Raw genomic sequence first — 23,365 nt, forward strand, 5'->3', positions numbered from 1 at the left:
CGATATCATACAAAAAGCCAGCAGTCCCATCGTTTTATTTTCTTTCGTAAGCAAGGCTGACGTTCAAATATACACGCGCACGCACACCACTCGTCGCCGTGTCTCGATCCATGCACCTCTAGCTCGACAGTAGCCGCCATTTTGCTGGCATCTGTGTGCGTGCGGCGGACGCACACACGCACACATATTTATTCACATATCTATACAGTTGATGACAATCGTATACTCGCAGACGGCGGCAGTCGCAGACTGCAGACGCACACCATAGATCATACGGTATACGATACATAACATCTGTGCTTAGTTCATCAGAAATAAAAACTACACTCTTTGACGAAGGTATTGGTCACTGAAAATAAACCTGCGTCACTGAATGTACGCATGTATCCCCGATGAACAGTCGAACTTGAATCTTCGCTACTAGTCAATGCTGTTTGCCGCGTTCAAACCATTCATGTATGTGTTTTTCGGCACCGCAGACGATTTAGCATCGTAATCGGCTGCTTCGATATTGCTCGAGTTTGCGATCATCGGCATCCTTGAGGGTCGGTGAAATTTTTTATGATTGAATTACTATAAAAAACAATTATAAGTGACCACTAGTGACTCTGGATACAGTGACGTGTGCATACGTACCCCTTTACACTCACTTACAATACTCGAGGGCAAATGTACACACTACATCAGACCGTGACAGTCTGGCATTATTGATGGCAAAAAAAAGTTAAAGATCGATTTGTGAATATTGCCGCGACTCGCGGAAGTGGCATTGCGTTGCAAATTTTTCATGAATTCGAGGCTACATCGATCGTGTGCATATTTACCATTCTCCGTGCTGCGAGCAGAAACAACGCCAGTGTCAATGCACGCAAAGCAGAATCTCGCGTCACCCGCGCTCTTTTGAGGTTACAATTGCTGCAGGCAGTGGTTTGCAGTTTGCACTCGTCTCGCCGAATCGAGATCGAGACATAGAAAACCACCACAAGACGGCTGCTAAGTATCCGTGCGATTGTGCATCGCTTCTTTTCTCCTGCGCTTGGCTCAACCTTCGTTTTTGTTGTTGGAAGATCAAAACAAACCAACGTCAGCGGTAAGTAACTAGTGTTTTTGATATGTTAAACATAGTAGCATTAGCGTATAAGTTGCTCTGCTGTTTGTTTGTTTTTTCTTTACAATTCTATGGTTTCTCGAGTGATAGTTGTTATCATAATGTGCCTCTAACTTATTTTTCTATTTTTAAATGTTTTTTCATTTCGGCAATTCATTTTCTGAATGGTAAAGTGTCTCTTTATTAAAACATTTTTATTCACCATTTCCATCATCTTTTTAAATGGAAACTTGAAAAAACGCGCTTCGTTTTAAAATGTACACAGTTTATAAGCTAGTTCGTAAATGAGAAATGAGGCTCATCGAAAGTACATAAATTCGCGCCTTATCTCGAGCACGTACTCGATGTCGATACTCAAAAAAGAGTCTAGATTGCGTGATTGATCAATATTATTTTCTTTGAATCATTCGTACATAGTGTCCATCGCTAATTCTTCGATACAATAACGGAGCGGTCTTTTCTAAGTCATACCTGCATATTTAATAATGCAGGCGTGTGAAATCGTGACGATATCATAAAAGTCACCGGAGATTCCGTAAAATTTTAATATGCCTCGAATGCACGAAGAGAGTCGCGAATTCGTTTGTTTCACTCTCTCTCTCTTTCTCTCTCTCTGGCTTGAAACTCGTAAAATTCAGTATTCTGCCGCTTCCACCTCCATGACCATGAGCCCCCACAGTGTACGTATGTACATGCACACATATTACGTGCACACTATCACACATGTGCAGGAGAGTATAACGATGGCACATACATGGTACACCGTTGGCAACGCGCATCTGTCCGCCCGTTAATTATTGCTACTGCCTTCTCTCTTTCTCTCTTTCTACTTCTCTTTTGCTTCGTGCTGTCTACTCATTTCTATCTCTCTTTCTTGGTTTATCACGTATGTGTGTTTTACGTAAACGTAGATGTGCATAAATACGTGTATTTTGTAGCTCGACAAATCGACCGCATAAATGCACACGTTATTTTTTCTCGTTTATTTCATAATGTCATTTTTTAATAAATCTCATGTTCAACGCGTGGAGAGAACGAAAGACGCGATGAACGAATTCAAAAATAAATTTGCCATTGTTATGGGGATTACTTTTTTCAAGTATTCGCGTACATACGGGTTGTATGACTTTGAGTATGATATGATACAACCAAAAAATGAAATCTATATTCAAGTAATAATTTTATCTTCATTGAAGAACTGATGAAATTATTTTATTTGGTGTCAATGGGGGTTTGAAATCACGTACATGGTTTTTAACTAATAATTTCGATTGTTTGTCAATTTTCACATGAAAAATTAGCCCATATACCTAATTCAATACCCATATGTATATTATAATACACGGCCTATATGTATATTATGTATGCACACATAGGTAAAATGCATTTAGAGATGCATAGTCTCGCGCAAGACTACTCGCTAAAACTTCCGCATTCTACGGACTTTTACATGCAGTCCTGTACATAATGAAAACTCCACAGTATATATCGTGCGCGGCTCTCCTTGCGCTCGCGCTCCAATGCTATATAATTTTTGTAGCTCTCATTATGGGTCTCTCTCTCCGATCTATAGCGCCTTTCTCTTTAACTGCTTCAATAATTGCCTCTCTGTCCGTGCACACATGCGTGCAAAGAAGTCCGGCGGTGTGGGCTTTCTTTGCGAGAAATTGCATTTTCATGATTTTCGACGAAAAAAAAAATACCATTTCGCAAAAGAGGGGAGAGAAGCGTGTTTACTCGTCGTCGAAGTTTACGCTCGTTTTATGTTGTTAAAAACCTGCGCTCGGTACTGATTACGAACCCTCGAAAGGGCGTCTCGCACTTGATGAATTTTCCGAGTAGAGCTCGGTGTCTCTCGCGGGCGCGTGTGTATATTACAACGCATGCTCGTACTTTTTATTCTTGACCGCAAGAGACTCTCCATCCCGTTTGGAGCGCTGAACCCTGCCGCGCGCACCCGCTCTCTTTGCCTCACGATATGTATCGCCTCGCCTCGCGCGGCAGTAACAGCAGCAGCAGCAGCAGCAGCAGTAACAGCGGCGCTGCATTTACTTACGCGGACTCCTTTATTTTTATGTATCGCATTATATTTTCGTTCGCTCGTGGAGTCGTGCGCACGTATAAGTAGTCGAACCATCGCTTCCGCAGAGCACCGCTGTCGCCACCGCCACCGCGACGCTCATTAAAATAAAGGCACACACACACGCGCACGAAATGTGCACTTATCTTCACGCTTTAAGCTGTGCGTGTGTTCGTGTGTGCAAGTGACTTCGTATCATACGCTCGACGGTCTGCAGTCATATACCGCCGCATTCGGCGTTCGGCATGTATCGCATACGGTGTTCCGATATCAATTGATGGATGTGGCACAGTATACGACCAACACTTGGGTTGTTACGTGCCAAGTGCATTCGTTTCGGTGACTATTTTTCTCGTCGCTTCTGCTGAATTCCTTACTTATATTTACTCAAAGTTAAGGACAAAAACCTCTCACGCATATAAAGTCAATCAACTATACAAACATCATTAATTGGACTTCGTCGGTGGAAATAATAGCAACTGATCAAAATATCAGGTACTAAATATACATACATGCGTTTCTCCTGTTGTACTTGTTATACATATACACAAGGTCGTTTCGATCTGCAATAAACAGGCTTTGTATAATGAACTGTATGAATCTGTATGCACTTTAACGCTTTGGCAGGTTTGTCTGAAAAAAGTTGTACATATAGCATATTCGTACGTACATACACAAAAATTGCCGAGATGCACGGTAACTCTTTCAAACGAAGGTTAGGTTTTGTCTTCTTTCGTAATTGCTCATTGATTGACAGAACTTTTTATTTTTAGTCGCTATTAAATTAACTCAACGGTGAGACGCTATTTTCTGTTGTTGGTTAGTTTACTGTTCTGTTTTTATAAATGTTATTCATGAATAGATAGGTCGTCTGATTATTTATGTTTGAAAATAGCAACTTGCACTCTATCAAATGTACCATTTTACTTTCGATTATATTGAAGTAAATGACTTACTTGAATTTTTTTTTGTTACAGATTATTACACCATGGAATACGAAACTGATGTGGTTGATTTAAGCGTGGGGTAAGTTTTTGATAGCAGTACATGATCTTGAAGGGTAGATACCATTTTTCAAGGTTTCTTTTCCTTTCTATAAAAGGAATAGCAGGAGAGAGTCACCTAGTATATCTCTTAACTTAATTCCTGCATCATCGAATGCAACCAATTCAGCAACTAATGAGCCTAGGGCAGTTCCATTAAATTTAGGTGGTAATTGCGTAAATAATATAAATACTGAAAGCAACATGCCGAAAGCATCAAGAAATATTCAGAACTCCTCGAGGGGGATTCTGGCTAATCAATCTCGCAATGAACGCCAAACTAGACGTAATCTCAGACCTAGAACTGAGAGAAGTTATGCAGAAAGTCCTGATGAACACAGAATGAATGGCTATCTTAATGGATCACTCACTAATGACAATGAAAAAGGTAACTTTTTATAATAATTAATAAATTGGATCTGTGACTTTATGTATATATTAAATTTCAAATTTATTAGATGATGCTGTCGAAATGCATCCAATTAAAGAACTCACTCCTGAAGAATTAGAAGAAAAAGAAAAGCAATTGAGAAAATTGAGAGAAGAAGTAAGAACAGAAGAGATGTTACTTGTGCTTTTAAAAAAAATTAAACAATCACAGCTTAAAGAAAATATTGCTGCTGTACCAAAAGTACCAACTAAATTACCACCCCCGCCTGTGACAATGTCACCAGTGCCACCACCTTCGCAGCATGGGTTAGTACGGTGTTTATTTATAAACTTTTCTTTTTTCATTTTAGCTTTGCATTTACTATATTCTTTTGAGGAATTGATTTATATTGCAATTAATGGTTAATTTTTATATGATCACAGACACAGAACTGGCAAGGGTCCACCACCACTGCTTAGAGGTCAGCCAGCTCCCTCAAGAGGTAGCACCAGTATGCATGGTCCTCCCCCCGGAATGCTGTTAACTCCAACTGGTGGTAGAAACTCCATGTCTAGTACTGGAATGGTTTCAAATATGGTAATACCTCATCCCCCACACCCAAGAGGGAGAAACACTGTCAACACATCAAGTTCTTATCATTCTGCGGACCGCACAGAGAGATCAACCAAAGACCCAATGCCATCACCTGCCCATCAGGTACACTTAAAAGTAAGTTTTCATGATTTTATATATAATTACAAAGGGTTAGTGGAGATTGTACTAGCATGGTGTTGGAAGTACTAATATGGATGTTTTATCTCAAAGTTTCACTTCCTATAATAGTTAACATTAACTTTACTGATTCACAATAACACAAATATTTTTATAATTATTATCAACCAGCTTATTGGATCACAAGATAACAAATCTGCTGTGCCTCATACACCTGTGATGCCTGATCAGGTACACATGTATGCTTTTACATTATGAGTTGAACAAGTTCTCAAAGTGCATAATATATGTAATAAAAAATTTACTCAAATGCATAGTTAGTTGACTAATGCACAGAGCTTGCTTAAAAATTATGATTTTTGAGTATTTTTTATCATATATTTTAGTTATATAATTTTTAAAATTCATTGAAAGAAATAAGATAATTACTTGCTTTACTCAATTGATTTCATTTTTAGAGCTACAATTGAGTGTTCTTATTTATTGATTGTTCCTTAAAGTTTTTTTCTCCCATTTTTAATGTGTTTTTCAATTTATGGATTCTTTAGTAATTTATTCAATTGATGATGTTTTCAGGAAAGAACCAGGGAAGATCCACAAACTCCTGTGCAACGTCAAGCTGCAGCCAAACAGGCTTTAAGAAAACAACTAGAAAAAACCCTGTTGCAGATTCCTCCTCCCAAGCCTCCACCACCAGAAATGCATTTTATACCTAGCCCATCAAATCCAGAATTTGTGTACCTTCTTGGTTTAGAGCATGTGGTAGATTATATAACTAAAGTACCTCCAACACCTCCACCATCAGAACCATTTGAGTGCACACAGTGTAAAACAGACTTCACAACCCTCTGGAAATGGGAGAAACCAGCTAGTAGCAATAAAAAAGATGGACAAACGGGTCATGCAACTTTCCAAAAACCATCAGCTGGTCCTAGAGATCCTAGAGTTATTTGTGAACATTGTGTAACTACCAATGTTAAGAAAGCTCTCAAAGCTGAACACACTAATCGGTATGTATAATTTTGATTCAATTATGATGAAATATTTTTTATTTTTTGTAAAATGGTATTTCAATTGATTTAAAATTTATTTTAGATTGAAGACGGCGTTCGTCAAAGCTTTAAAACAGGAAAAAGAAATTGACGAAAGGTTAGCGCAGACGACAAGCGCTAGTCCAGATCCACCTGTACACATATCTGTTTTACCTAAATCTGTACCTAAAGTACCAACCCCTACAAGACGTTCCACTCCACCAGTTCCACCGCAGCAAATGCCACAGATTTCAGCAACTCCTCCTGCATCTAAAGCTTTGCAAGATCAGCAGGCACTCGCTAAATTAGTTGAATCTTCTAAATATGGACACCAAGGATTTGCAAATGTTGCAGCAGCTGCTGCGCAACAATTACAACAACAGCTTTTACGAGGTAAGATGTCGTGTTGTGCAATTAAAAAAAAATGTTCTTTTTCATGAAAAACAAAATTAATTTTTTCAATATTTTTGTTGAATTTAAAATTTGAACTCATTTAATGAAAAAATATGAATTTTCAGAATTGTCGAAGTCTTCCCCAGTAGGTGGATTAAATCAACATCAATCAATAGGGCCTCATATGATGACCTTTAATCCTCTACTGTACCCGTACCAACTTGCTCACCAAATGGCTCAGGCCAGCGCACAAAATAACGCCGGTAAAAATTTAGCTGCAGAGCTTCATCGACATACTGCTGATATTCAACGACAATATTTGTTGGATATGATACCCTCTCAAGCAGCCCAAAATCAATCCAATCAAACTCCTTCACGAGCTCATCCGCACAACTGGAAAACGTAACCAGAAGTAGTGAATCGTCACTTAAACTTGGACACGCTTCGATTAACGTAAGGCTCTGAACTAGTTTTTCAACATTCAGATAGTATAAAAAAGGCTGAAAAAAGAGAGACCGAGAGACTTGTATTTTAATTCAGTCGCTGCTGTCTTAGCCACACGTACACATTTGCACCTGTGTCTCTGAAAATGTGCTTATTAATACTGATAACATTTTCTTTTCTTATAACTGAAGATACAAATATTTTTGACAATGACGTCAAAAAAATTGACTGTGTTAAGTGTATTTTTAATATTAGGTTGAAATTATACGAAAGCGAGTATAAAAACATGCTTTGAACACTGATTATTTATTAAAAACAGTGGTGTGAAGTTGAGTGTGTAAATTTATCTATCTTTTGATTGAAATTATGTTTGTAATTAAAACATAATTATTCAATAGTGTCAATGAAATGGAAATAGAATTGAATTTTTATTTGGGAAAAAATATTACACAAAATAATCCATCAGGAGTATTTTATGAGTTAAGATTGGATTAACATTCATAATGACAATCGACTGGTTTAATATTAAATTAGTATTAATTTCTTAAAAATTAGTAGAAGGTTGTAAAGGTTAATTAAGGTAAAATACAAATGTATAATATATACGTAGGTATTTCGATAGCTTTTGCAAGCATGCAATTTGTGATTTTTCACGAAAATGATTTAATTTAGATGATCAAATTAAGATTTTTTTCAGAAATGTAAATTTCGAAATGTTAAAATTTTTCTATAACTATAATCAGGTGATCAGGTGTAATTATTAAATATTTATGCGATAATTTATTAACACAGATTATTATTTAAAAATTATGACGTATTAGGATTCTGATCTATTACTACGTATTATCAATCAAATGATAAATATGTTTTCAAACAAATATGATACATTTTTGTATCCATACTTTAAGAACATTTTTAATCGGTTATTTTTAACTGCTGTTTTAGCAATGATAAATTATAATATATACTCTGGTCAAGCAATTTGTAAACAATATTTATTATAGCAAAAATGGACTTAATTTTTTTTAATTTTTTTTCTAATATAATTTTTTTTTTCAAGTACTATTACAATGTTCTATAACAATTACAATACTGGCTGTGTCTAACCGCATTTCTTCACCTTTCACTCACACGCACAGAACCTACTTCACCATCGGTTTTCAAGTCAATTATATTGTACTGCAACATTCGGAAGACAGCGTTTTTAAACAAAAACTTATAATTTAAACTCATAATATAAATAAAAACTCATGGAAGTCTATTTTACTCGTCTATACTAAATATTTTTCTTTGTGTATAAGTATTGAATGATCACTTTTTCCATACTATTAATTACGAAAAAGTGAAAGCAAGTAAACTGAATTATGCTGATCGTTTATAGATAAATGTACATTGGTATGACACAAATTTAAATTTAATGTATAACTATATTTTAGGTAATAAGGTATTTGAATCTCTTTTAAATATGTATTTCATAAAAAGCAAAAACTCGAAAATACAAACGTCGAGGTACAAAAATTCGTATGATTATATCTCTGTAAGGGTTGAATCATCTGTTTATCTATTTAAAATACTTGAATCAAATTAACGAAGTCATATGTAATCGAAATACCTTTAAAAAACAAAAACATCACGCTCTGTACATGCGTAAAGAGAAGGAAAAATTATTAAGTATTTAAAAAAAACTCGTGCAATTTAATAAGCGCGCATTCACATTAACAAACGTATGTATTTATCGTCACCTGAAACAAACTAGTCTACTTCAAAAATTACTTCAAATAATGTCCAAATAATTTATTGAAGAGCAGTAAAAATTTGGAATTTCTTTCGAGTTCAAAAAAATCTTTTTTGACGTCATAGAAATTGAAGTACTCAATTCCCAGCCAAATTATTTAATGGACTAGTTTTTCTCTCGGGTGTTGATATAATAATATGATATCGCGCTGTCTGTATAATAATTATATATATAAATAATATATATATAATATTATAATGGCGAAACGATGCGATTATGAAAGAGAAGGCATTACGTGTATATTACAGTATCCCGATCGTATTATACGACTGAGCTCATGTTGCTTTTCGATATTTGTTGATTGTTTTATAAACCAATCTTGCTGCACCTCAATGAACATCTCTATAGCTAAGAAGTTCTTTTTCCACAGCAGTCGAAAAGATACACATGTGGTTTCCAAAACATGACGACAAGAGCTCGAGCAAAGAATAATTAGTTTCTCGAAATGGACAAATAATTTTTCCGCTCCAACAAGAAAATTAAACTTGACTGTTCTTGCCGCATTCAATCTAATAGGATAAATTTACGATCTATCATCGCCGATTTTTACATTATCATGAAAAAAAACTTGATAAAGTTAACGATAAAAATATGTATATCTATTGTATACGTATATACACTATACATAATATAATTATTATATACGTATTCACTTTATGCGAACGATTTATCCACACTTTTTCCTTTTAATTGACAAAAAAGGAAAATAATTTGTACATAAATTATTACATACAACTATTCTATGAATATAAGTGTAGGTTTTCTTTATTATATATTATCATTATTATTATTACTATTATTATTATTGCTATTATTATTATTGCTATTATTATTATTATTATTATTATTATTATTATTATCATTATATGATACACAGCATTAGTTTGGACAATAAAAAAAAAATTTTTACACAACTTAATATATACATATTGAAATTATTTTTTTTTGTTACCCTAATCAAGGTGTCTAAACACGATTGTATTACAATTTGACGTCAGGGTACAACCGCTATATATTTATAGTGGCTGCTCGTTTTATTGTTCTAAGACCGTTATGCAATTATAAAATGCTCGTGCACACCTCTATGTATAAGAGTGAATTCCACTCTAACAACTGAAAAACGCTTTTTATAATGAGTCTTAGGAGTACAATAGAAAATGAAGGAGTCTCAGTAAACCGAGCTTCAAATTTAATCGAAAATAAGTTTTTTTATTTTTACGTATTTTTAATCTTATGCCAGTATTCAGTACAATAAATAATTCATAAATTCCTATCTGAACGTAAAAAAACCACGAACATGAGGTATTTTTCACACTTATTTTGAGTATACGAGCATTTGATTCAAAAGAAAAAATAAAAAAAATCGGTCAAGATCCTGTCGTGAAGCGAGGCTGGAACCGAGAAGGAAAGGAGGTGTATGTCTCTTTTCAGAGCAATTTTTTATCGTTGAGTTGATTCAGGCACTTTTTGAAGCTTTTTGCGCAAAACGGATAGAGGACCGGTTGATCGCAGAGTCGACAGGCTGCGGCCAGATGAGAGCAACATTTCAGGCTCTCCTTGCAACAAGATACCCATAGTTCGGGTCCGGCCTTCGCGCAGTTGTAACAGAAACAGTCACCTGCGATGCATGTTAAAATATTATACTTTTATATGAAAGTCTATATACAATGTGTACGTGTGTGCATTTGTGCGATTGCGATTATATATACGCGTAAATTACGAAACGATGCGTCGGACGAACAAATTATTTTTTCGAGGGGTTTTTAATTATTTGAATTTTCGAAGCTGTTAAATTAGCTAAGTTCAGGTAAAAATGATGCTTGCACCGTGATAAGGCCAATTTCGAAACGCGATGGATTTCGATCGCCAAACGTGATTAAACTTTCGAAAGACATATCTGAACCGATTACCGATTTTTCCCGCAATAGAAGTGGGAAAAATGAGCACGCGAGAATAGATAAAAGACCCACCGATCGCTGGCAATATTTCGATTTCACTTTGCAATCATGAAGATATATTTATATCCCTAGTTAACAATCAATCGGTAAAAAAAATATATTCAAAATCAGTGCAATAATACTTTCACTCGTTCGCAATGATTACGAGTTACTATATAAATATACCCACACATTATAAACGCGAAAATGTATGCGACAAAAACGAACATATTTACCGATGCGATCGTGTTCGTAATGTGCAGGTACGGTACGACCGACACGTGCGTGTAAAAAATCGCGCAAAACGCAGCTCGCGCGTACCCATGTACGTACGTGTACGTACATGTCATTGTCAGGATGAAAATTTTAATTCGAGAATAAAACCGGGGAGCGGTTTTATACACGTACATGTGTAATACGCGTTCGGATGTGCGAAGCGCGCAATGTTTTGTCAAGGGCATCGGCGCGCTGCAACATTTGCGCCGATTTACAGCGTGCAGTACACAACACTGCCTGCATCGCGGAAATCACGTGCGTGCGTGCGAGCGAGCGAGCGAGAGAGACTTGAAGCACTGCACTGCGCTTCGACCGTACACTCGTACGTGTGTGCAAATGTGTACATGCTTAATACCATACCTCGGGGACAATCGACGGAACGTCGCGCCTCCGCACGTCTGCATTCCAGACCTTGCTCGCCGTCGGGACACCTTGTGGTCGTGGTCTTCGTGGTCGTAGTCGCTGATTGGCTCGAAAATCTCGACGCGGCTTGCAACTGTTCACGACTGTTGATCTCGTACTCGGACTCTTCCTCGCTGAATATCGCGTCGATCTATAAAAGCACGCGACAAATAAATCAATTAATAATTCGTCAACGTGTGGGTATTTAGATAGTCTTCGAGGGGGCTTGTTAGAGAAAATAGGAAAAGTAAATGTATCGTGTCTGAATATGCACGCGCGAGCCTTCAACCTGTCATAAAAATGTAAATCCGCGACTGGATCAGCCGCGAGCGCCGCGCGTCAGCCGATCGGTTGCGACATTTCAATCGAACCGCATGCATATATGCAGTTGAGTTAAATTTTTACATTAAAATCTCGCGCAACGAAAATACAACTGTAGCAGAGAAATTCAGAGAAAATCGGTATATCCGGAAATGTATGATTATTATCAGTACATGTTCAGACAATCGCGTAATCCCAACGACAATTAGCTATTTTTAAGTGCATAGGAAATAGTCTGATCGCGAACCGTTGATTCAACTCTGTGAAGATGTTTTTTGATTCATTGAGTTCGCGTGAACGTAAAACACGGTGTATACATATCGAATCGCTGCAAATTATATCATACTGGTCATGCACTCTGGAGGAATTGCGGTTCACACTGTCAATGTGTGTGTCTGTGAATGCGTGCGCGAACTAAAAATGCCAATGAATTAGAAACTTTAGTGTCCCCTCTCCTCCCTCCCACGCGAACCGCAATTTATAAACGAGTTACGAGGTGATTCGTTAAATTAAAAAAGATCGAGAGGTATTGCGTTCACCTGATTGAAAGCTCCCGGTTTGGAGAACAATTTGACGAGCTTGGCCAGGCGATGCTCGCTGCTCATGTTCTTGACCGATGTTATCGTCGTCGATGCTGCTTCAGTTGTCGATGCTTCCGTCGTGATTTGGTAATTCGACGACGAGGATGACGATGCCGCGATCGCCGTGACAAAAGCGCAAAGCGTCAGTCCTAAAACGATGGAACTTTGCGAGGCCATGTTGATCGCGATCGGCGTCCAAGTTGCGCGAATCATTTGCGCTGTATAATCGACGCGCTCCTCTCTTGGCGACCGAACGCGCGCCCGGCGACTCGTTTACTGAATCGGTATATATGCACACGGAGTACTCGCGCGTGCACTGCCGTGTACACCTTCGCTCGCGTTTTTCACACATAGGCACGCTGCTGTGACTGCGCTCGAGCTATTCTGTACGACTAAACGACGTGCGCGACGAGTGTTAAAAACCAATCGACGTACTGGCTCATGTACCCACACACATGTACAATAAACTCGATATCCTCGTGGCGTCGATCGAGTTCGTGCATCTACGCGTAATCGGCACGAATCGATTGCTTCATTTTTAGTGTAAAACTCGTTGGCGAGCAATTTTTTGTCGCAGTTCCTTAAATTTTTCTTACTGAGAGCTCAAAAAATTTCAACAAGGACTTTTCGATTGTTAAAAATTTTAATCATTTCAATAAGCTAGCGGTTCCAGCAAGGTTTTAAAAAGCTTGCGCATGTATTTTTCGTGTTCACTCACGAAAGACAGTTACAAATTTACATTTTTTTAATACTGATTATTTTTCCATTAAGGGGACAAACCGGTGTTTCGTGCTAAAATGTAAAAATAGCCATATAAATCGAAATATTTGAAATTTTTTATGATAGTAACAAGCCCTGAAATTCCAATCATTAATTTTTTCATAATGTTAAATATTGTGTTCCTATAATCACTTGCTGCATGTTCCTGAAGCAAGTTCTCCATCAATTTTGATCTATGGGGTCCCAAAGTTTTCAGTAAAATCCTCTCTCGCTTAAGTGGAGCAGAATTTAAAAAAATTGTTTGCTCCTCTTCCAAGAGCTTAAATATGGCATTTACCGTTGATAAAATATTGTTTTTTTTTTAAATTTTTTTGTACTTTGACGCGTAAATTTTAAGTTATGAGCTATTTTTCTAAATTTTGCTTCGATTAGGTGTAAGAAGATACTTTTCTAAAGATTTTGAGACCCCACTGTTCAATATTGATGAAGAACTCACGTCAGAATCACGTAACTAGCAAACACAATCACAATATTTAGTATTATGAAAAAAGATAAATGTGATTCGGATTTCAGAGCTTAGGTAGGAGTGTTTTGTCAATCAGATGCAGTATGAATATATTTTATTATCATAAAAAAATGTCAACTATTTCAATTTATGTGGTTATTTTTAAATTTCGGTTCAAAACATCGGTTTGTCCGTCATATTCAATCGTGATTAATGTTAAGTACCGTATCAGTTTGCAAAGGAAAATTTATAAATAAAGGTAACATCATCTGCAAGTTTATAATATTTCAAAGCTTTTACGAAGCTTACTTTCATTTGAATATAATTTTTCTACAACAAGTTATTACATTTCGATTTGGCTTTTATTTTAATCAAACTTTAAACCCTCGCTCAATCAAAATGAACTTTTTGAAATTTTTATTTAATCTAAAATTGAATAAATCAAACTTTGGAGAAAAGAATTAAAAAATGTTTTTATGTAACATGGGAATGATTGAACTGAAGAAAAGTTTGAAGTTAAGTTATTGTATTTGAAAAAATTAAATTCAAGAGCAGCAAAGTTATAGATACGCATTACTTGTCACGTTACACGGCAACTATTACAGCAAACCTGCTGCAGTTTCGAGACGTCATATACATATTCGCGAAATACCCCTGGATGATTGGCTACCGAACGTACATTCGGCTTACTAAGTATAATACAACGAAAAATGCGCACTTCTTCCTACTCGTAATCTTGTCAACTTTGAGCGAAAGAAAAATGTCAAAAATTCGGAAAGAAAATAAAGTAATGTAAAAATAGATTTTTTGGCGAAATATCGCGTGTAACTTCGGAATTGGGTTCGAGCTGCAGCTGAGTAGACCGATGATAATACAAGCGTAATCGGACATGTAACTACACATGCACCTATAGCTATACAATTTTACGTCTCAAACTCTCCCATACAGAGCGTACATAAGGTTTGGTCTTTCTCTTTTGGACGTGTACGCTATAGCGCGAAGATTATACCTATATATATCTTTAAATGGGTGCGCGAATGGTTCTCGCGCACCCAACTGACGATACGACTATACGAGTACAGGGTAGGGATGTGTCGCGTTACGCGTATGTGTTCCGTGTGTGTATCTACACATCAAGCCAAAAGAGAAAAACAGAGAAGGAACTATTTCTAACAGAAAAATGCGTCCACCGCCACGATCAGGTGGCAAGGTACGTGTATAGGCCAACGATTGAAATTCCTGTGTACATACACACTGCGAGTGCATATAAACGCAGGGCCAGCACAATAAGATGTGCACGAGTCCAATGGCTTGCTAGAGCGGTAAAAATCTCGAATAGGGCTCGAGTTGGGTGTCGAGCGCGCGCGCGTCCTCGCTGCAGTCGAGCAAAGTTTTCCTTTTTTTTTCTCTCTTGTATACATATATACATTGCAGCGCAGGCAGGCGCACACAGACGCGCGTGTGGTGCGGCCGTGTTGTATAGTATAGATCTCGCATACATATACATATATGCGTTTTCCGATCTGCGCCGAGCGAGACGTTCGCTGATGCACTATATACACAGCGTACATATGTATACGTACACACGCACATAAGCGTTGGCAAAAATTTGGATTCGCGCGCGCGTTGTTGTATGTTTTCCCACTGTGTTTGATAAGGCATTTCTAACCTAAGCCTGCTGGTACAATTGCACAGTGTATAAATCTATGTATACATACACCTACGGTTATCTCGTTTTATTTCTTTCGCCGAGCGTTGGGTTGTGTATATAAGTTGTGCTACCGAGTTGTGCTACTCAGTGCTGCTACTCTGAAAAAGCTTTGTTTCTCTCTCGGGCCCGCTGTTATTTTCTGTGCATGTGTGAGTGTTTCAACGCTTCACGGCGATGAGGCAAGTTTGAGAAGCCAAAGTGTTGTGCTACAGCTGCGGTCCTGTTTTGATTTCTCTCTCATCTCGGTTCAAAAACTACAACGCCTTTCACCCACAACAAGACCCATCTCACAGTCATGTACGGACCCATATAGCATTAGTACGATTGAAAACTCCAAGGGCCACATCGAGGTTGAAATTTAAAACTCGATTCCCTACCTGGATGTGAGTTTGATCATGGCGTCGTCTCAGGACGCTTGGTACCTGTCTCTCCTCGGCTTGGCTGAAAACTTTCGGACGACAAACCCACCGAACATAAAATGCTGCATACAGTGTCTTCAGGCGGTCTTCAACTTCAAGCCCCCATCACGAGTTGAAGCTCGTACGCACCTACAGCTCGGTAATATTTTGTTATCCCATACGAAAAACATCGACTTGGCCAGGACTCATTTGGAGAAAGCTGTAAGTTTTGTCATCTTTTAACCTAAACATGAGTGATTTGATAGCTCATAGATAAGTTTGTTGACATTTCTTGTTTGTTATCACTCTAGTGGCAACTTGGTCAGACTATAAATGGTTTTGATGATGTCAAATTTGAAGCTGCCAGTATTTTGGCAGATGTCTACGAACAGCAGCATCAACAGCCTAGTATGAGCCAAGCTATACTACGTAAAGCTGTGGAACTTTCTCAACACAACGTTTATTGGCATTGTAGACTTATATTCCAGTTGGCTGTAATTATATGACATTTATTTATCTTATTATTTATGAGTAAAGTTATTAATTTCTTGTATTATTTTGTAGCAAATTCATGCTTCGGAAAAGGATTTCACAGCAGCCGTAGGCTTATTGGCTGTTGGTGCCGATTATTCACAAATAAGCAATGTCAATTACACAAGAGCTTTATTTATTCTTAGTAGATGTATGCTTTTACTTGTCGATAAAAAATTCACAGAAGTGTTGCCTTTGTTGAATACTGCTGGTCATCAAGTGGAAAATTGGCAAGGAAATCCACATCAAAAAGAATATCTAAAAGTGTTCTTCTTAGTTTTGCAAGTTTGTCATTACTTGATGTCTGGTCAGGTATGTTGGAATTATGGTTTACTTGAATTCATTATTCTTTAAAGTTTGCATTCTACAAAATATTGATTGATACAGGTAAAAAGTGTCAAACCCTGTCTAAAACAATTGCAACAAAGTATTCAAGTCATTATGGCACCAACGTGGCCATCGGATGAAAATGTTACTGGTCCTCAAGTAGGCGATATGTTTATTTGGATGCCAAAAGAATATTTGTTTGTGCTTGTTTATTTAGTTACTGTAATGCATTCCATGCAATCAGGCTACATGGACAAAGCCCAGAAATATACAGACAAAGCTCTTGCACAGATAGAAAATTTAAAGTGTAAGCTTCCGATTTTTAATCAAAAGTCATAAAAACATAACATTTTAATAATGAATTGAATTTTGTAGTAATTGATAACAAACCAATTCTCTCTGTCTTTCAACTGATGCTATTGGAGCATATTGTAATGTGCCGTCTTGTAATGGGAAACAAAAGTTTAGCCTTGTCAGAAATATCTCAAGCATGTCAAGTATGCAGGGTTCAGCCAAGATTAATGCAAAACCATAGGCCGCAACTTCATGTTTTATTAGGACTTTATGCAATGTCTATGAATTGCATGGAAGCAGCAGAAGTACAACTAATTGCTGCTTTAAATGTAATGGATCAATTCAAATATTAGTAAACTTTATACATGTTGAATGAATATATTACCTGTATTTATTTTTTATTTTGCAGAAATCTCAAGAGAGAGAATTAGTCACTTTTGCAAATTTAAATCTAGCTATTGTATACTTGAGAATGAGAAGAGATACAGAATTGGGTACACTTATGGAAAGGATAAACCCAGAATCTTTGCCTTCGCTATCACATTCCTTGAGAGCAGCAGCATATTATGTTCAGGGACTCCAAGCATTTTTTGGTGCACGATATAATGAAGCCAAGTACATTTCGTTACAATATAGTAAAAAAAAAATTTTGCTGCATTGAAATTTATACTGAAATTATTTATTTTGTGGTTTTAGGAGGTATCTACGCGAAACTTTGAAAATGGCAAATTCAGAAGATTTAAATAGATTGACGTCGTGTAGTCTTGTTCTTCTTGGTCATATATTTTTGTCTCTCGGCAATCACCGTGAGTCAATGAATATGGTAACACCTGCTATGCAGTTAGCTTCTAAGATACCTGATGTACATGTACAATTGTGGGCAACTGCAATATTAAAAGGTACGTAAAATTATTGTTCTATAATAAACGATAATTTTGAACATAGCTTTAATAATGCTTATATTCTAGATTTGCACAAAATCTGTGGAGATCAAAATCGTGAAAATGAGGCGTATCAAATGCATTGTGCATTTTCTCAAACTCTATTAAAAGATCATTATCAAAGTACGCAGATGAGTGAACATAATCTTTTACAGTGGACTGATGGTCCAATACCAATGATACCAAATAATTCACCTGCTTCTACATCTCAGGCAATCCTGTAGAATCTAAAGTTGCTAAATTATTGAAATTGTACATTTTGACAGAAAATAATTCTATGGTTGGTTTATACTCTAATTTAAAAACAATTATTTTCTGTATGTGGCTCTTATTTTGATATGCATTGCTTATAAAGTCAATCATTTCAAAATTTTTTTGGAATCGTAGGAAAAATTTATCAAAAGGTATTGGATGAAAGAATTATTTGCCCACTTAGCTACTAAGAGTTAACAATTATTTTTCGAATGAATATATTTTAGTGATTTGATGCCTTCAGTACAGCCTAAACTATTGAATAAGCAATCAAATCTAATATATTATTGAATTTATTGTTAAAATGAGAATATAAGTCTCTGATTAAAAGACTAAACACATTGTATGAAAGAATGCATGTTTCTAAGAATTTTATATGTACAAAATTATTATTGAAAAATTATTTATGTACCATTAAAATACTTGATACTTTCAGCTCTTTTTATGTACATTACTCTGAAAAATATTAATATTTAACAAGCTGAATAAATTGAGTATATTTTTCAACAAAAAATATCATATTTTATAGTATAACTTTGAATTCGTTTTAGTCTATTTGTAGTCATTAATTAATTTCAAAAACTTTTTCATCTTATTTTTAAGTTTCTTAGAAGAATATTAATTGTAATTAGACAAAAATAACGCAAATTGACATTATTAACATTTAATGTATTAGTAATGAATGTTGTAAATAGTATAACAGTACACGAAATATTTCGTTATCTTTGTTAACTTATATTGCTGATTTTTTAATGCTCAAAAGACAAAGTCTGAATGCGTAGAATTTATAGAAAATATATTACTGTACATAGGTGAAAAATGTGAATGTACCATTAAATTTTTTATCTATTTCCAAGTCTTAGATAAAACTATGATGTATGCAGCTATGTTATATAGGTCATCAGTCACAAAATTTTTTATTTACTTGTGAAAATTTAACTTGATAGTTCTCCTATATTATGTACAAATTTAGAATATTAGACGGATAAATTAATGTTTATCAATTAATTTACGTTAGAATGTTAAAAAAATTTGATTATGAAGTAAAACCTGTACTAAAGTCATTTTGTATATCACTTTTACAAACTACACAAAAGCTGGAGCAGAGTGTTATGCGAAACATAAATTTTTAAGTACATTTTATATGAGCGTTTTTAGCTTGATATATCTGGTTATGTACATGATTATTCAACTTTCAACTACAAACTTCAATTTGTAAATAAGTCTTTGTATCCATTATATAATGGGCTTTATGAAAATAATATCATGATCGTCTTATTATTGTTGTTTCTAATTCATAAACGTACCATGAAATCCTTACGTTATTTCACATGCAATAATTAGTCAATATGCATAATGCCCAATGATAAATATATTAATGAAAGGAAAAAAAAATATTTCTCACTACAAAGAATAGAAGAATTAAGTAAGAGCAGTTCTCATTTTTTTATAGATTTTATTTTCTTCATTTCTTGTATAATTAGATTAATATCATTTACAACATTATTGGTATAATCAGAGCCTAGATTTTGTTAAAAAATAAAGCAAAACAGTACATGAAATAATTTAATCCAATTTTTTTATTTAAACTATTAAAATTTCTGAAAATAACAGAATTATTATGGAAATGGAGCTAGAAACATGATTGGGCTACCTCAATTTTTATAATTTAATTATATATGTCTGACGTACTTTTTACAGAGTAAAAATTCTCATAACAAGACTACTTAGTTTACAATTAAAACAATAATGCTTTACTTCCTGTACCAAACTTGGGTCGTTTGCATTCTCTTCACTTTCTTTTGCAGCTGTAAAATTCCATATAGAAGAGCTTCAGCGGTTGGTGGACAACCTGTAAAACAAAGTAATGTAACTTTCTGTTAAAATAACTTTACCGTTAATAGTTTTATTTACCTGGTACATAAATGTCCACAGGAATAATTCTGTCACAGCCCCTAACAACTGAATAACTGTAATGATAATAACCACCACCATTGGCACAACTGCCCATAGAGATTACCCATTTTGGGTCAGGCATTTGGTCAAACACTTTTCTCAAGGCGGGTGCCATTTTATTTGTAACTGTACCAGCAACTATAATTACATCAGCGTGTCTAGGTGATGCTCTGAATACAACACCAAACCTGTCCATGTCATAACGAGGAGCAGCGATGTGCATCATCTCTACAGCACAACATGCAAGACCAAAAGTCAGTGGCCACATGGAACCTACACATCAAAATAATTTTATATCCAACATATACAAAACTCATAATTTACAGAATGAGTAGATGATCATATGTTACTTACATCTTCTTCCCCAATTGAGTAAATCATCTAATCTAGCAAGAGCATATTCTACTGCATTGCTAGAGTTTTGAAAAGGACTCATGGGTTCTCTGGGTCCATCAGCAGAAGATTTTGTTTGTGGCACAGTTGCCATCGATTTACACTGCTGGAGCAGAGGACTTTGAGCCGACAAAACAGCGACATTGTTGTTTTTTGTCACCTGAGACACGATTTGCCCAAAGGTGTCTGTACAGCACAAACAAAACAGTATGTTATCATTATCTATTTCATATACAGTGGATTGATGTAATTTATGTAACTTGCTACCAGCACTCACGACTCGTTGTTCGCTTTCAAAACATTGTTCAATACTTTGCAATAGTTCGTTAATGGGCAATTTTGTGCCAAAATTTTATATCTATACATATCTATGAGCATTATAATTATTCACTTGCAATTAAAAATATCGTTTAAAAAACTTAGAGCATGGAGGTTAGGCGTGTATCGATCGGTGACAATGTTTTGAAATTCAACGTCAGTGAAAAGTTCACTGGTAAGTGGGACTAGATCTTGACATTTTAGCTAAATGACTAGCAGAAGAAAAAACAATTGATGAAACTTACGATTCGACAATAAAGAGCGCAACATTTTGGGGGTGAAAAACAAACGACGACGTCTCCCCGGGGGCAAAGTGTCGTATCCGAGTTTGGCAAGTTTCAGACGTCAGCCGAGCTCACCTCGGATTTTAGAGCATTCGCGCAAGTGCGTCTCATTTGCGTCGTCTGCTGCTCATTGTCAACTGACACAAGCTCTGCCAGATGTCAGGACAAGCCGTTCGTCGTAGGAATTGCACTTTAGCGCGTAATCGTGCCGCACGTTTTATTTCTGATCTTCAGGTTTGCGATCTCTGAAAAGACGAAAAGTGCAGTTTGCCGTTTTTTTCATCGTCGCAGCCACGCTTACAGTTAGCCTACTTTTTGGATATGGCGTTGTTTTTTTTTACGACAAGGTGTGAACTCTCGGGCTCGAGATACGGATCTCTTCCCTAGAAATACAAAATTACCTAATGATAGGTTGCTCTTTTAGGAAATCTGCAAGGGTGCATGTGCGGTGGTGTCTTGCCGAGGTAACGAAATCACCTGCACGCTCTTGGACCTTCTATATAGCACCTGGAGGAAAGATAGCACATGCGCTTATAGAGTAAGAATAGTTGAAAAATGACTGTTATCGAGTTGAAAGAGGAGCGTCGAAAAGAACGAGTATGAACTTTAATTTCAATTAGTCAAGTGAGCGGGGTTAAAATTTTAACCGCAGAAATTTTCGTAAATAAAAAGACCTCAAGGATTGTCGATGAAGTTATTAATTTTAAAAATGTTACAATTGATCATTTCACGGAAACACGTGAAATTTATTTAACAATCGTGCATCGTCCAGCTGCTTTGCACATCAATTACTCATTTTCCGCGAGCTTCATTGATTCACTTGCACGCTCAGCAAAATTTTTCGCTTACTTCTTTTTGTTTGAAGAGAAAAAAAGTCATTATGCGGAGAAATCTGGCAGGAGAGGCTCTTTTTTCAAAATCTTGCAGCAGCAGCTGTATAGGGTCGCTGCAGAAGCATTTTTTTATCGAACGTCTTAATTGCTTTTGAGTTGCAGTACTTACACACATTGCACCTATGTACTTGGCGCACTTGGCGGGAATGGAAAATCTTTAAAATATGTTATGAGTATGCAATTGCAATATGTAAGTGCACTTGCACAGGCACCTTTGAAGTGAACCGCGCACAGGTGTCTATGTGTAAGTATGTGTTCGCGTTTCATAATTCGCTATTCGGCTTATCGTTTGAGCATATCTTGGGCTACGCATTACGGTTTACGCTTAATTCCATCCTGGATTACGAGTAAACCATTTTACTCATTTTTTTTTATTGTAAGAAAAAAATAAATCATAACTGTTTTTTTGTTACTTCGGTTGAACGTATCGATCTTAATGGTCGATATTACAGACAGTCGGGAGCACATATAAACATACTTAAATTATTTTCTGTACCACACTTGAGTCGTTTCCATTCGCTTGACTTTTTTCTGCAACTGTAGAACTCCGTAGAGCAGAGCCTCAGCCGAGGGCGGACAACCTGTACCCAGCACCACAGACGTGTTGAGCGTAAGTGAAAAAGAAAATACATTTGTAATCAACGGCAATCGTCTTACCGGGTATGTATATGTCCACGGGTATGATCCGGTCGCAGCCCCGAACGACCGAGTAGCTGTAGTGATAGTATCCACCACCGTTTGAGCAACTGCCCATCGATATGACCCACTTGGGATGGGGCATGAGATCGTAGGTCTTCCTGAGGGCGGGTGCCATCTTATTGCAGACGGTGCCGGCGACTATGACGACGTCGCACTGCTTGGGGCTGGCGCGAAACACCACGCCGAAGCGGTCCATGTCGTAGCGCGGCGCTGCCATGTGCATCATCTCGACGGCGCAGCAGGCCAGGCCGAACGTCACCGGCCACATGGAGCCTACCATAAGGAGTCCCGGATAAAAGAGGCCGCGTGAATTTATATTCAATGGTTATTATTTTACACACAAGCACACACTGCATTTATTTACTTTTACGTCCCCAGTTGATGAGGTCGTCGAGTCTTGCTAAGGCGAACTCGGCCAATCCGTCGGTGTCTTGAAACGGGCTGAGAGGCTCTTTCTCCACCTTCTTCTTGCCGAAAAAACTGCGACGAGCATCGATGCCCCGGCACCGTGGCCATCCACCTGTAGAAGCACGATAAAATCGACAAAGTTATCCGAAACAATAGGTTACACGTCACGCTTGCTCGATCTCGCCCTCGCCAAGATCTTAGCCGTGTAACACGATAATAGAG

The 23,365-nt window shown here is 36.8% G+C and overlaps 5 protein-coding genes across 9 annotated transcripts; 2 read left to right on the top strand and 3 right to left on the bottom strand.

Moving 5' to 3' along the window:
* The first annotated feature begins 983 nt into the window (after positions 1–983).
* Positions 984–9,789, top strand: LOC106650966 (transcriptional repressor p66-beta). 5 transcript variants are annotated; one of them, XM_014369277.2, is made up of 9 exons: positions 984–1,090; positions 4,166–4,214; positions 4,291–4,619; positions 4,690–4,927; positions 5,045–5,330; positions 5,505–5,564; positions 5,910–6,343; positions 6,429–6,757; positions 6,883–9,789. In XM_014369277.2, the coding sequence occupies exons 2-9, from the start codon at positions 4,177–4,179 to the stop codon at positions 7,161–7,163; spliced, it is 1,995 nt and encodes a 664-aa protein (XP_014224763.1). In that variant the 5' UTR covers positions 984–1,090; positions 4,166–4,176; the 3' UTR covers positions 7,164–9,789. The 5 variants fall into 5 exon arrangements, with proteins under 5 accessions (XP_014224763.1, XP_014224762.1, XP_014224761.1 ...); XM_014369276.2 differs by lacking the exon at positions 984–1,090 and adding an exon at positions 3,130–3,683 and having other exon boundaries at positions 6,883–9,788; XM_014369275.2 differs by lacking the exon at positions 984–1,090 and adding an exon at positions 3,720–3,815.
* A 395-nt stretch (positions 9,790–10,184) lies between these two features.
* Positions 10,185–12,809, bottom strand: LOC106650895. Its single transcript, XM_014369151.2, has 3 exons — positions 12,472–12,809; positions 11,570–11,762; positions 10,185–10,614 (listed from the first exon to the last, which is right to left on the bottom strand). Exons 1-3 carry the CDS (start codon positions 12,724–12,726, stop codon positions 10,424–10,426), a joined length of 639 nt encoding a protein of 212 aa, XP_014224637.1. The 5' UTR covers positions 12,727–12,809; the 3' UTR covers positions 10,185–10,423.
* A 2,027-nt stretch (positions 12,810–14,836) lies between these two features.
* LOC106650964 (MAU2 chromatid cohesion factor homolog) lies at positions 14,837–19,470 on the top strand. The gene is made up of 8 exons (XM_014369273.2): positions 14,837–16,069; positions 16,159–16,341; positions 16,412–16,690; positions 16,766–17,012; positions 17,081–17,328; positions 17,409–17,614; positions 17,696–17,898; positions 17,968–19,470. Exons 1-8 carry the CDS (start codon positions 15,845–15,847, stop codon positions 18,162–18,164), a joined length of 1,788 nt encoding a protein of 595 aa, XP_014224759.1. The 5' UTR covers positions 14,837–15,844; the 3' UTR covers positions 18,165–19,470.
* Positions 19,471–19,628: 158 nt separating this feature from the next.
* Positions 19,629–21,246, bottom strand: LOC106650965 (NADH-quinone oxidoreductase subunit B 2-like). The gene is made up of 4 exons (XM_014369274.2): positions 21,105–21,246; positions 20,503–20,727; positions 20,107–20,421; positions 19,629–20,044 (listed from the first exon to the last, which is right to left on the bottom strand). The coding sequence occupies exons 1-4, from the start codon at positions 21,127–21,129 to the stop codon at positions 19,947–19,949; spliced, it is 663 nt and encodes a 220-aa protein (XP_014224760.1). The 5' UTR covers positions 21,130–21,246; the 3' UTR covers positions 19,629–19,946.
* A 1,273-nt stretch (positions 21,247–22,519) lies between these two features.
* LOC106650769 (NADH dehydrogenase [ubiquinone] iron-sulfur protein 7, mitochondrial-like) lies at positions 22,520–23,152 on the bottom strand. The gene is made up of 3 exons (XM_023462413.1): positions 23,077–23,152; positions 22,694–23,008; positions 22,520–22,617 (listed from the first exon to the last, which is right to left on the bottom strand). The coding sequence occupies exons 2-3, from the start codon at positions 23,001–23,003 to the stop codon at positions 22,520–22,522; spliced, it is 408 nt and encodes a 135-aa protein (XP_023318181.1). The 5' UTR covers positions 23,004–23,008; positions 23,077–23,152.
* Positions 23,153–23,365: the final 213 nt, after the last annotated feature.

Source organism: Trichogramma pretiosum, unplaced genomic scaffold (assembly GCF_000599845.2).
Source record: "Trichogramma pretiosum strain Unisexual culture from Peru unplaced genomic scaffold, Tpre_2.0 scaffold3, whole genome shotgun sequence".
Lineage (NCBI taxonomy): Eukaryota > Metazoa > Arthropoda > Insecta > Hymenoptera > Trichogrammatidae > Trichogramma > Trichogramma pretiosum.

Bases quoted from the DNA above. Each gene is read 5' to 3' on its own strand.
- LOC106650966 (XM_014369275.2), top strand. From the start codon at position 3,794: ATGCACTTTAACGCTTTGGCAG. The intron at 4,620-4,689 runs GTAACTTTTTAT...CAAATTTATTAG, and splicing joins CACTAATGACAATGAAAAAG to ATGATGCTGTCGAAATGCAT. The intron at 5,565-5,909 runs GTACACATGTAT...TGATGTTTTCAG, and splicing joins CACCTGTGATGCCTGATCAG to GAAAGAACCAGGGAAGATCC.
- LOC106650769 (XM_023462413.1), bottom strand. From the start codon at position 23,003: ATGTGGCCGGTGACGTTCGGCCTGGCCTGCTGCGCCGTCGAGATGATG. The intron at 22,618-22,693 runs GTAAGACGATTG...TGCTGGGTACAG, and splicing joins CGTGGACATATACATACCCG to GTTGTCCGCCCTCGGCTGAG.
- LOC106650964 (XM_014369273.2), top strand. From the start codon at position 15,845: ATGGCGTCGTCTCAGGACGCTTGGTACCTGTCTCTCCTCGGCTTGGCT. The intron at 17,013-17,080 runs GTAAGCTTCCGA...TGAATTTTGTAG, and splicing joins ACAGATAGAAAATTTAAAGT to TAATTGATAACAAACCAATT. The intron at 17,615-17,695 runs GTACATTTCGTT...TTGTGGTTTTAG, and splicing joins GCACGATATAATGAAGCCAA to GAGGTATCTACGCGAAACTT.
- LOC106650965 (XM_014369274.2), bottom strand. From the start codon at position 21,129: ATGTTGCGCTCTTTATTGTCGAATC. The intron at 20,728-21,104 runs GTAAGTTTCATC...TGTGCTGTACAG, and splicing joins GCGCTCTTTATTGTCGAATC to ACACCTTTGGGCAAATCGTG. The intron at 20,045-20,106 runs GTAAATAAAACT...TTTGTTTTACAG, and splicing joins TGTGGACATTTATGTACCAG to GTTGTCCACCAACCGCTGAA.
- LOC106650895 (XM_014369151.2), bottom strand. From the start codon at position 12,726: ATGATTCGCGCAACTTGGACGCCGATCGCGATCAACATGGCCTCGCAA. The intron at 11,763-12,471 runs GTGAACGCAATA...GTGCTTTTATAG, and splicing joins AACCGGGAGCTTTCAATCAG to ATCGACGCGATATTCAGCGA. The intron at 10,615-11,569 runs GTATGGTATTAA...CATGCATCGCAG, and splicing joins TTCCGTCGATTGTCCCCGAG to GTGACTGTTTCTGTTACAAC.